Genomic DNA, 13,028 nt, shown 5'->3' with positions numbered 1-13,028 from the left:
TAGTGCAAGCAGGAGCGCTAGTTCATCCTGCTTTTTCCCCATGCTCCTAGCATTAGTATATAGGCACTTGAGCCCTGCGACTGGTGCCTTTGCTGCCGCCCCGCTCCGAGTCCCAAGGGGCCCTTTGTTTCTTACCTTCTTGTTTCTTACCTGTGCCGTAGTGCTGGCCTCCCCATGTCTTTCAGGTTCCCAATGCTCTCTTTCTTCAGGGTGGGCTGTCCTTGTGGGTGCCACATGGTTTGGTGGTCCACAGCTTCCCCCGCCCTCATCTTCCCCTCCCCGCGACGACCCTAGTTTAAAGCCCGCCGGAGGAGATCCACCAACCTAGAAGAAAACACACGCTTACCTTTGGGGGACAGGTGAAGCCCATCCCAGCTGACCATGTCCCTCGTTGTAATGTGTGGGTTGTTGTCCAGGAAGCCGAAGCCTGCCTCGAGAGACCACTGCCGAAGCCGCCAGTTGGTCTCTTGGATGCAGTTCTCATGCCGTCTTCCGTGTCCGTTCACTGGTAGGATGGAAGAGAATACCACCTGTGCACCGAACTCCTTCAGCACGCCGCCCAGAGCACTGTAGTCCGCCATCAGGTGATCGGGGGTTCTCCTGGCCGCATCATTAGTACCCACATGGACTAGGACCATGGGGTAGTAATCGGTGGGCTTGATCCTGGCCTGGATTACCTCCGTCACATCCCGAATCTTTGCTCCGGGCAGGCAGTATACCTCTCGTGCTGAAGGGTCCTGGCGACAGATGGGCCCTTCCGTACCTCTCAGAATGGAGTCGCCTATGACGAGCACTCGTCGCCTCCTCTTCTGGGTCCTCTTGGATCTCTGGACCTGTTCGGAGTGTGAAGAATGTGGTGTTTCTTCCTGGCCAAGGGTTTCCTCCTCCCCTTTCATCTCCTGCAGGGTTGCCAAAGGTCTTTTTGATCAAAGTAATGGAATGGAATGAACTTCCCAAAGATGTTGTGGCATCTCATTCATTAAATATTTTCAAGAGGAGGTTGGATAAGCATCAGACAGGGATAATTTAGGAATAGTATTCTTGCATTCATGCAGAGGGTTGGACCAGGTGAGCCTCAGCCTTCCAAGCCTGTGTTTCTGTGCTATAATATATGTTCAAATTCTTTCATCCTTTCTAACAATGTGTAGTACTGTCCTCCTGGAGAACATTTAAGTGAAACTGGGGGAGGTGTTTGCAGAGTAAGGAGCACAGCATGAGTCTGGGTGGCAAAATGTGGCCCCTTTTAAGTTCTTGCCTGACTTGCTCAGTGACGTTGTGGTAACAGATAGTTGCAATATATTATAGATTTCACTGGCAAGAGAAATAGTCATAATGCATACCTTTTATCTAGGTGTACCCAGGTGTTTTATAAGAAGCACCAAGGGCTAGATCAGGGGTCAGCAACATTTTTGGGCAGAGTGCCAAAAACACCTGCAATTTCAACTTCTAAGATGTTAGCATGCCAGGGGCAGATGGCAGGGGAGCCACAAGGAACCCAATCTTTGTTGTTGCCCTGTAGCCCTGACCCCCTCCCCACCATCCATCCACAGGCATGCATGCCAAGCAAAATGCCTCTGAGTGCCACACTCTGGCACCCATGCCAGGGATTGCCTACCCCTGGGCTAGATCATTCCTGGGTCTGCAGGTCCACACAGGGACATAGATTATAAATAGATCTAAGGTCTGAGTGTATGGAAGCAAGTGGTGGGGAATGGGATGAGCCATGCATGGTTCCCACTCTCAACTCCTTCCTAATATACATAAGTATATTTATAATGTCAGTCAGTAGAATCGAGTAAGCATGAGAAGGGTGCAGTAATTTGCTACTGATATAAGTCAGCAAACACATTATTGCCCCTTCAATATGGGGACAGGGAGAGAATTGTAGATTAATTTGTTGATCATTTTATGACTGGCCTTTAAGAGACCTACAGAATTTTTGCTACTTCTGTGATGACCTTTTAGTCCCTCTGTTGTACTGTAGCATTCCAGTGACATACCACTGAAGACAATACCATGGTAAGAAGCATGTAGTAGCTTGTATATTCAGTAGCAGTCAAGTAATAACAATAATAAAAAAGGCTACTCTCAACTTTTTCAAAGTTCCAGTTAAAGAATGCATGCTTGTTTGAGAGTGAGAAAGTTGCTCCTACTTCATCAGTGTTAATATATCAGGTCATCATAACAAAAATACTGTACTGTATATTTGCTATGGATGTGGCCATTTCCTCCAATGGACACACGTGTCCTTTAAAAGACATACTGTATTTTCTTCCCACCTTTTCCTTCATCCTCCTCTTTTCTATATATATTTTAATTGTCTTTTTGATCAAAGTAATGTTTCATTTAATGGAATAACATTTTTCTTCCCTCTCCCCAACCCTCTTTTTTTTCCCTCTGACCTCCTAGTTCTTGGATGTTACGACTGTAGGGTAGCACTGACCAATCCCACTGGAATGTTCAGCTCTCCATGCTTTCCCAGTGATTACCCCAACAGCCAAACATGCAAATGGACCATCCAAGCCCCTCGGGGATACATCATTCAGATAACATTTATTGACTTTGACATTGAAGAAGCTCCAAACTGCATTTATGATTCATTGACATTAGACACTGGAGGACACGAGGTTAAATTTTGTGGTGTCACTGCCAAAGGATTGTCCTTTAACTCCACTGGAAATGAAATGATTGTGTCTTTTACAAGTGACTTTAGTATCCAAAAGAGAGGCTTCAACGCAAGCTATACCCGAGGTAGGTAAACTTAAAGCACTTCATTCTTGTATTATCTAGCAAGCAAGCTTGTTGAATGTGCAATGGTGAATCTTCCATGTGTGAATCTGAAGCCCCTGACTTCAAACATATTCACAGGTCAGACTATATCAATAAGATTGTACTCTTCATGCTTTTTAATCATGTAATTTTTGTGTGAATGAAGATATAGGATGTGGTTTTCTCGCTGCATATAGCTTACTAAGGACACTTGAAAACAATTTAACATGGTTTAGGCTCACATGCGTACTACAGGACATGGGCAAGTGGTGCCACCTTAGAGAGGACACGTGCCCCACCTAGCGACCAGTCACAGTCGGCAACGGGGGGGGAAAAGGGGGGTCCCCCCATGGCCAATCTCACTGACCAGGAAGTGGCCACAGCGTTCCCAGAAGTGGCCGCGGTGCTCCTGCCTGCCCCCACAGCCCATTGCCTAAGAGGGGAGCACGACCTGTCAGGAGGTGCACTAGAGCTCTCAGGGGGTGCACATGCACCCCCTACATGCTACGGGGTATGAAAGTGACACTCATCTTTAACACTAGAAACCTGCATAAAGGGCAGGACGTTATAATCTGATTCCCAGTTCTGAGGTCAGCAGCAGAAGGAATTCAACACATCCAGGGATAAGGTCTAGCCTCTGGCACATTGGAGCTCTCCACAGCAAGGGTAAAGCAGGTCTGTGCAGGAGACAGAACTTTCTCAGGGGCTGGTTCAAGACTGCCGAATGATGCTGTCCCACCTCCCAGCCCAGCTAACTAAGGGACATCACAAACCTCAGCACCTCCAGCTCCAACTGCAATGTGTGTTTGTTTGACCTTGTTTCCTCTAACATACATACGTGGCAACATAGATCATTCAAAAAAATAATCACCAAAACAAGACATTCTGCTGTACACACTTCTCCCTCGAGGGAGAGGGCTAGAGAACAAGCAGCACATGACAGATGTTAGACACATTGCTTAATGCGCTACTGGAAACGCTCAGATACTGCAGTGATGAGTGCAGTATAAGTATTTATTTGAAATAGAATAGAATGAGTAGCAGTCCCTGACCTTGTTTTCTCTGAATGCTAGAATAGCTTCCCTAGATTAAATTTTATACAAATGAACTATTTCCTCATCTTGCTTATTCCCAGAAAGCCTTTTTTTTTTTTTTTTGAAGGAACAGGGGATGTCTGCATTGATTCTACAGTGCTTCTGAGAGCACTGCTGAGAAGTATGCCCTGTCAAACTTCTCCCACCCAGCCCTGTACCAACCCAGAAGTGAGGTAGTGAAACTACCCTGAAGGTGCCTCGCTTTCTTCCCCCGCGAGCGTGCTAGAGGTAGCATGAGAGTGGCAGCAGGGCCTGATCTCCAAGACAGTTTCACTACTTCATTTCTGGGTTTAGCATTTATGGAGAGGGAGCAAATGGGGAAGATGTTCTTTAAGTTATACCACAGTCATTTCCTGTGAAACACCCTGAGTATTGATATTAATATTTATTTGGATTGAGGTAGTACTTTGGAGCCCTAGTAATAAGCAAGGGATTCATTGTGCTAAGTACTGCACAGACCCAGAAGAGTAAGATGATCTTCACCTTGTCAGACTTACAGCCTCTTTCACACTCAACTACACCTTGACTTTACAAAATAAATAAGTGAATTCTTAAAATCAGAGGGCAGAAGAATGAAAGCCTGTTACACAAGCTAAATCTGTTTACAATCCTGAAATGAAAAAATGTAACACTATAGACAGGAAGTTAGAAATGTTACTAAGGTTCATTAGAAGCATCTAAGAAGTTACTCTGGGTGACAAAAGCAGTTTCTGCTGTGCTCAGAGCAAGCAGAATATAATCTGGATAATAAAAGAAAAAGTAGTGTAAGCAGATGTTCAAAGTGATGCATTTACACTACTATTTTTCAAGTTTGCTAGGGATCCTCCCATCCTTTCTCCACTAATAGATACTTTATTTTAAACATTCTCTCCCACAAATATTTCTGTAGAATATTCTGGTGTGAATGAGATTACTTGTGGAGTAAAATATTACTCAGCAGGTGCATCTACACATACCATTAAGACAACATGATAAACTCTGGCAGTTTGTGTCAGAGATTTTATGGTGATTTAATGGCATGTGTAGATGCTCAAACTGCTGTGGACCAGGGCACACATGCAGATGCTGCACCCAGGACTGCAGTAGTCTGAGCTGGAGTGGAGCAGCCCTGGGCTGGCAGGGCCCTGGAGGGTCAGCCTGAGTCTATGGAAGGCAGTGTTGGTCATTGGAGAGGCTGGCTGGAGCACAAGTGTGCCCCAATGTGCAGAGCCCTGTGGCTAGACGGCAGGCAGGGGTCTGGCTCTCTGCTGCCTGGGCTCACTGAGTGCAATGTACACCCAGGTTCAGCATTTACATGTGTATTTAGGTGCAGTAATTTTTGCTGCAGTAAGACAGTACTGTCCCCGACAGTACTATCTTGCTGTGGCAAAAATTAGTTTGTTGTAGTCTAATAGTGTCACACGTGTAGACTGTGATACTTTACACCACAGCAAATTATATTGCTGTACACCTGCAACCAGCTTATCTAAGAGCCATTTTTTGACCTTGAGTGTCAGGAAGCATTGACTTCATCCAAGAATATAATTGAACTGTAATCATTGAAACAGCTGGATAAATTCCCCTATCAACTAGTTGTGCAATTCCCCTGATTTCAGCAGAGTTACAAAAGTACAACTCATGGCAAAGTTTAGCCCTGACAGGCTGTAAAACTGCAGTTCAGTCGAAAATGTTACCCTTTTAACATTCATATAAAAGAGAACCATTCCATGGAGAGACCTGAGGAATGGTCCAGTGGTACCAAAAACCACGTTTATATTCTTTCCAACTATACAATTGGTCCAATAAAAAGTATCATCCATAAAAATCCTGACCATCCCAAAATAATTTGGTGAAAAAACCACCTGGATATTACAGGAAAAATAGAAGTAGTTAGCCATGTTAGTCTGAAGTCAGGCAGAAGACAAATAAAAGGAAAACAGTGAATTTCACACTTGTATGGCTAGTATTAACTTTATTGTTCTGCCCTCCATAAGTACAAAGAACTTTTATTGCTATCACTGAAAGCATGTCACAAATATAGTACAAAGGGGCATGATATTATAGCCAAGATCTGTTCTTAAGATCTTAGAGCCCTTTAGTCAAATTTGAACGTTATTACTACCACCAGTATAAAACACAGAAGAGTTATGGATTTCCCCCAGATGTTAGGGATAATTTGAGCATTTTTTATTATACCTGTTTTATTAAGCATATTTTCATGGACCATCCCTGCAATAATTGTATGATAATGACAGAAATGATTAGTTCAGTTTGACTTTAGTTAGATTTTGACAGAGTAATAAAAGTTTGGTAATATAAGGGGTTTTGAAAAAACTGGACAATTTGCTATCCTAGATATGCTGCTATAAACTTGTTAGCAGGTAAATATACCAGTTAGTATATAATAAGTACATGAGCCAATCTACATGCAGATAGAACAAGAAAATGAGGTTAGGGAAGGGTTTAGGTGAAAAGATACAGTTTTTGTGGGGTTTTGAAATGTTACATGAATTAAAGTACTAAATCCTCAGATGGAGTAAACAGATAGCTCTGCTGAGTTCAATGGAACTATGCAAGCATCTATCAACAGGTAACTTGGCCCCTTAACCATTTCCCCAGTATTAATTATCTGTGGAAATAATTCTCGGTTTGGTACAGGGAAGTTATTCAGTCAACAGTTGGAAAAGGAGGTGAGAACTGCAATACAATCTCTCATGTATAAATATTTCAAATCCTAACATAGGTGAAATTTAAATGCAGGCAGTAACGGCAAAAGGTGTTATATTCGGCATGGATTTGATACAACATAGTTATTATATACACGTACTGTCACTTGTCAGGCAGGTGTTTGATATGTAGAAAGAAATAGACCCTGTTAAAGCTGTCTTTTGAGGGCCTGTCTCTTTAGGCTGACTGGCAGCTGTATCTGGTAAAAGCTAAAAACAATAGGAAACCATTGTGCAAAGCAGTGGTCCTCACGGCTAGGCCAATTAGAAGCTAAATCATGGAGGTGGGAGATTCAAGGAGTTTCCCTTGGGTAACAGCAAAATGCAGGGGTTTGGGAATAAATTGTTAGAATCTGTGTATGCCTCAGTGGGTATGAAAAAAGGAGAGCTGAGATATTGGACATGGCCCTGAAAAGAAGCTGGAAGCTAGAGCTATTTGTGATCACATAGTTTACTGTCCACTGTCATTTGTTTCTACTGTATCCAGGGGAGCAGGCCTTTCTTTATAAATAAACAGGATTACATCAAAGCTGATTGACATCTTCAGTTTTTTCTGCCTAACAAACAATCCTGCTGGGTTTTATATAGTGTCTACCGAATAGTTCTTCACCAGGGTGTGGCGGCACTCTGAGGTGTCATGGGAACCTGCCAGGGGTGCTGCGATGCTGGCACCACCACCACTACCCCCATGGGGCAAAACTGTGCTACATGCCTGGCTTTTCAGGTGTCACATTGGAGACAAACTGACAAATGGCTGGAGCAGGCAGGTCTGATCCTGCATGGTATCTCTGATAAAAGGAAGTGCACAGAGCAGTTTCACTTCACAGTCTGGAGACAGATACTGCTGCCACCAGGAAGAACCACCTTAAGCACCTCTGGTCTGGAGCCAAACGAGGAAGAGATGCAACAGGAGCACACAGTCCTGTCCTAGCCAATTCCCATTCCAGGTCTGCAGGAGGCACACAGCACAGTTCTACCTGACCATGGCATCAGTGGCAGAGACTGCACAGTGGCACCCTCTTGGCCTTCTCCCTCCCCACTCCCAGACCTCATGTGTCTTTTTGCCCACCCTTGCCCCTCCCACCCTCTCAGCACTCCTTGCATGCTGCATGTGCAGCCCAGCACCTTGTCCCTGCCAGACAGACATCACCAGACTCTGCCCCTTACTGCCCCAAGTATCAATATTAATAACATATTATTTAATAATATAATTATAATACTTATATGGTAATATACATAAGTATATTTATAATAGTTTTTTTAAATAGGGTTCCACTAAATTCTTGGAAAGTTTTGGAGGGGTGTCTTGAGTCTAAAAAGGTTGAGAACTACTGATCTAACCACTTGACCAAAAGGGCAAGTCATATAGTGAACAGCTCCTTAAGTACAGACATCTGAGACTCATCAAAATGATGAATGGCTTGTGCATTCAGTAACTGAGAGAGAAATCTGCTGTTATATTGATTATAATGTTCTACACTCTATGTATGCCCAAAACATTCACTGATGTTAATTTTGCCCTTTCATTGTGGATAGGGACAGAAATTAAATATAAACCAAAATAAGTGGTCAGAAACTGGTTCAAATCTGTAACACAACAGAAGTTTGTTGGGCATAAACTGATTTCAAAATGGCCAAAACGGGTTTAAGATAAACCTAGATCGATGTAGTATCAGACTTAACTGATTTAGGTTAAATCAGTTTATTGAACTTCTGTCCCAGATCCCCAGATTCAAGTTATCTCTCAGTCCCCCAGCATCCCAGGATGCTTTGTACCTCTCCCACAAGCTGCCCCCCCCCATAGGGTGGGTGGGCTAGCCTTGGCCCAAGCTGTCTGCTCTAGCTGAGCAGGGAAGCATGCTCTAGCGCCCCTGGCTTCAGGCCTGGGCCTCTGCAGACATGTGGCAGCATTTCTAGAATTAGAAGTGAGTGGCTGTTTATTTATTCATTCAATCTATGCATCTTAGATTAACCTGGGAAGATTTAATCGATTCAGTCTCAAGCTTTTTGACTGTCTGTACTTAGCCTGTGGGTGTAAGCACCTGCTATTAAAACCCACTACCACCAGCAACAGCATGACCTCAGTTACAAAACAGATTAGAATCATTCAGTATCACAGCAAATTTACTGAGCATGTTAACATTGTTCTTATACTGTTTTCATACAACCAGTGCTCTGAGTATTCGTGACCTTCCTAAATGCACAATGAATAGGATTTGTATAATAAACCTCCCTCTCCTATTTCTGACTTCCTCATTTTGGAATATTTGGCATATCATCTTTCTAATAATAATGATGATGATGATGAAACTATGGAATTGCTCTTGTTAATTAAGGGAAAGCATAACCCAGTTTCCATTTACAAATTATTAAAGCTGTCTTTGCAGAAAGGACAGAATCCACAAGTTGAATATGATAGGGGCAAGGATTTCTTGGGGTTATATCTTTTATTAAAACAACTGCATAATTAAGATAGAGTTAGACAAGCTTTTGAAGAAGTCTTGCATTTGAAAGCTTGTCTAACTCTATCCCAACTATTTAGGTAGTCCAATAAAAGTATCACCCCAATAAGTTCTTACTGCTCTCAAAATTACTGGACTGTCATGACTCTTAGAGTGCTTCCTACAGCATCATTCTAAAATTACCATAATGTGGTGAATATGAAAATCATGAAAGAGCAATATTTTCTAATTCTTTTCCTCCATCAGCTCCATCATCAAAACAATACATATATAGTACTAAACAAAATTATTTTAGCTAAATTCTGTCCTTGGGTGCCTACCCCCAACTCCTATCAAAGGAATTTACTCTAGTCTACTTGGAGGTACAGTTTGAACTGGAGAGCTCAATTTGTTCTTGCAAACAAAAAGGAAGAAGTGATAGAATTGCTCACATGATATTGCTTTAGCATATAGACTCTTTCTACCTATACTCTCTATATACTTACTCTCGTATACACTAGATTTTAATCTATTGTTAAAAAGGAGCAGGTGCTCCTGGATTGTTATCCTAGGTAATGCAGTCACACTTTGCTATCCCAGTGAAGATCAAGGCCCTTAAAATGATGAAAACTAGTTCCTGTTCAAAATAGTTTTCTGTTTAAATCAACCATATGACAGGGGAAACAAGAGCCACAGTGGGATGGTGTGATTTGCCTACATAACACACAACAGATCTGTAGCAAAGCCAAAATTAGAATCTAAGTCCCCTGATAACTAGTCCAGTGACCATCCTACTAGATAGGGCTGTGTGAAACTTCAATCGCTGATTCAATTTGGTGGAGTTTTGGCACAATTGGTGGCCAAATCTCTGAATCTGAATCAAATCAGGAGACCCTTTAATCTCTCTCAATCAAACTGAAACCCTCCAAATCAATTAGGAGAGATTCAGAAAGATTCCATGATTCGGACATAGACACAGCTTTAAATGTTTTTTCTACATACTTCAAGGTACCAGTCAGCTTGCAAATGCTGTGATGCTGGAGCAGATGGAGTATCCCACAGGAGCGGGGGGAGGTGGGGGGGGGGTCTCCATCATGCTCAGGCCACCAGGGAGCACACAGGGGGGCCCCCCGCACTGCCCCTGGCTTGGCAACTGGTGCCTCCTGGGTCTGGGGGAGCACCTGGGGTCCCCCTGCAGCCAATTGCCAAGCCAGGGAGCTGCGGGGCGGGGGACCCCGTGCACTTGGCAGCGGACCCAGAAGTGAACTGGAAGTAGTTCTGGTCTACTTCCAGGTTTGCCACCGAACATGCAGGGAGCCCCCCTGCACTCCTGTGGGACACTCCACCCACTTCCACCATTGAAGTGTTCACAAGCCGTGCCTGGTATCTCGAGGTATGTAGAAAAAACATTTAAAGCTGTGTCTATGTCTGAATTGCTGATTTCTGAATCAGCATCGAATCTTTAGATTTAGATTCGGCTGAATCGATTCAGGACAGTGATACTAATCAATTAATCGAATCACTGTCCCTGATTCTGCCCGAATCCAAATCCAAATCAAATGTGGCCCATTTTGCACACCCTTACTACTAGATCACATTGCCTTTCAATAATTGTGCTCGATGGGTAACCTGGGACTTGTCTACATTGGAAAATTTACCAGCAGAATTATACCACTATGGTTATATCAGTAATGTTGTCACTATCATTCTCAAAGAAGAATATGCACACAGGAAATTATACCTATATGACTATAGGGATTTAATTAGCTCAGTTTATTTCTGCCTTTAGTTTCTCATGTTAACACAGCCTAAATAGTATGCTGCTGTTCTTTGCTGGCTTATGGGATAATTGATACTTCTCAGGCAAGACAATAACAAATAAGATATATCAAATGATGAACAGGAACAGTAAATGTTCTCTTTCGTGTATAAAACCCCTTGTTCATAGCCATTTCTGTAAAGAAGTTCAGCTATCTTAGATACATTTGTAAAATCCCCACTCATTCCTACAAATACTCACAAGTAGTGAATGGCAAAGGCATGAGTACACATGAATAAATACTTGCAATATTAAACTAGTTGACTTTTGAGAAACAGACTCATAATCCAACAGAAGTCCATTAGCTGAGTTCAGGAACAAAAGATTTTAATTTGCCAAGGATTATAGTTGAGTCAGTCTTCTAAGATGTGTGGCACTGAATTCAGTGGAGAAATGCACTCATGCAAAATAAGTCATTAAAAATATTAGTAAAAACCATCAAATCAAATAAAATGTGGTTTTGAAATGATTTTCAAATACTGTATCGTCTAATGCATCCTTGCAAGTTACCTGATAAATGAAAAGTAATTTTACAAATATCTTGTTGACTGCAGACTTAGAGGCTAATATATTTCTTATGCAAGCCTCAACAGTTTGCACCTATAGATAATGCAGCACTAAAATGATCTTTGCACATTTTATTTGAATATGTTATCAAGCTAAATAGCTCTTTATATGTACCACTGATGTAATACAGTGATGAAAGCTTCCTCATAAATGTTTTGTTTAACGAACTGTACTTCAGTCATTGTCATTAATCGAATGGGTACCTCCTTTTGGCTCATTTATATAATTTATGTTATTTTATCTTCTAGTTGCTGTGTCTCTGAGAAATCAAAAAATCGTCATCCCCCAGACCTCAGGTGCTGAAACCGTGTCTGTGGCAAAAACTGTCTCAATACCAGATCTTAGACAATTCACACTCTGCTTTGAAGCAACCAAAGCCATCAATGATGACAATGATGACTGGAAAGCTTTCTCCTACAGTGATTCTTTGTCAAAAGAGTGCCTCAGTTTTGGGAAGACAACAAAAGGCCATTTACTACTTATCTCAGGCATAGAATGCATGTTAGAAGATGCACTGGACAAAAATCCAGCTGGAGACTTTTTTACAGGAACATTTGAACAACTCTGCATTGTATGGGATGGCTTTTCTGGCACTCTAGGTATAAATGCAAAGAACACCTATCATACAATTTACTGCCCAGGTACCTTTCAAAAGATTATCCCTAGGAATGGGAACCTAGTGTTGGGCTCTGACAGAGATGAAATAAGCTCTCTAAATGGAGACATTTACAATTTCCGTCTTTGGAATTTCACCATGAATTCCCAAACACTGTCCAATCTCAGCTGTGATGTGCCAGGGAACATTATAGACTGGGAAAATGAATTCTGGAGTATCCCAACATCAGCACTGAAAGCAGAAAACAATTTAAGTTGTGGTAAGTATTTTTTTCCTCATTTTTGTGCCTCTGAATTGTTCCAAAGGTATCATATGTCAGCAAGAGATGGCATATTCACAGTTACAGCAGGAAGAACTTCCCAGAAGCAGCCTTACCTTTCTTAAGCCTGCAAGCTTCCCTTGCCCCAAATATGAACTTTGCTCCTGGGTATGTTTATACCTTTTGTTTAATTACACCCATATCCAGGCTGACTTTGAGGTTTTTTTAAACGATATATGAGTTTATTAAAAAGAAAAAATATAGTTTAATATATATATATATATTTTAAAAAAATAAAATAATATATATATATATATATATATATATAGATATGTCTAGATATAGCTAGATATTTTAATTACATTTCATATATATTAATTATAACATTCAGAATAGAAGCAATCAATAACCAAAAGTAATAAAAATATATGAATAATAATTCTCTGATATTTCTTTCAATAAACTCATCACTTAAAAATTATATTAAGACAAATTAGTTAACTTATATGTAGGGAGGTGAAGGAAGATAAAGTAAGCTTTTGCTGAAACTGTGTAATAGATAGCAGTAGTTTATGGGCATGTGTAGATGAAACGGGGGCCCTAAATTGAAGTGGTGGGTTTTAAACAACACCGCTTCAATTTAGGCCTGATTAAACCCCCGTGTTGTGTACACACCCAGCTGACTTACCTGCCTCTCTGGCAGGGAGGGGAGGGTGAGCTGCCAGTGGGCGGAGCGGTTCCTGGGCTGTGAGAGAGGC

The 13,028-nt window shown here is 41.8% G+C and overlaps 1 protein-coding gene across 6 annotated transcripts in view; it reads left to right on the top strand.

Annotated features, from left to right (window-relative positions):
* ADGRG6 (adhesion G protein-coupled receptor G6) overlaps positions 1 to 13,028 on the top strand; it is a 171,860-nt gene that overhangs the window by 62,167 nt on the left and 96,665 nt on the right. For all 6 annotated transcript variants that reach the window (XM_025200309.1, XM_025200311.1, XM_025200310.1 and 3 more), the window contains exons 3-4: positions 2,410 to 2,751; positions 11,644 to 12,270. In XM_025200309.1, the coding sequence (XP_025056094.1) occupies positions 2,410 to 2,751; positions 11,644 to 12,270 (969 nt within the window). The remainder of the gene's footprint in view (positions 1 to 2,409; positions 2,752 to 11,643; positions 12,271 to 13,028) is intronic.

Source organism: Alligator sinensis, unplaced genomic scaffold (assembly GCF_000455745.1).
Source record: "Alligator sinensis unplaced genomic scaffold, ASM45574v1 scaffold542_1, whole genome shotgun sequence".
NCBI classification, from domain to species: domain Eukaryota; kingdom Metazoa; phylum Chordata; order Crocodylia; family Alligatoridae; genus Alligator; species Alligator sinensis.
Note: the sequence above shows the minus strand (reverse complement) of the source record. Positions and strands in the feature narration are given on the sequence as shown.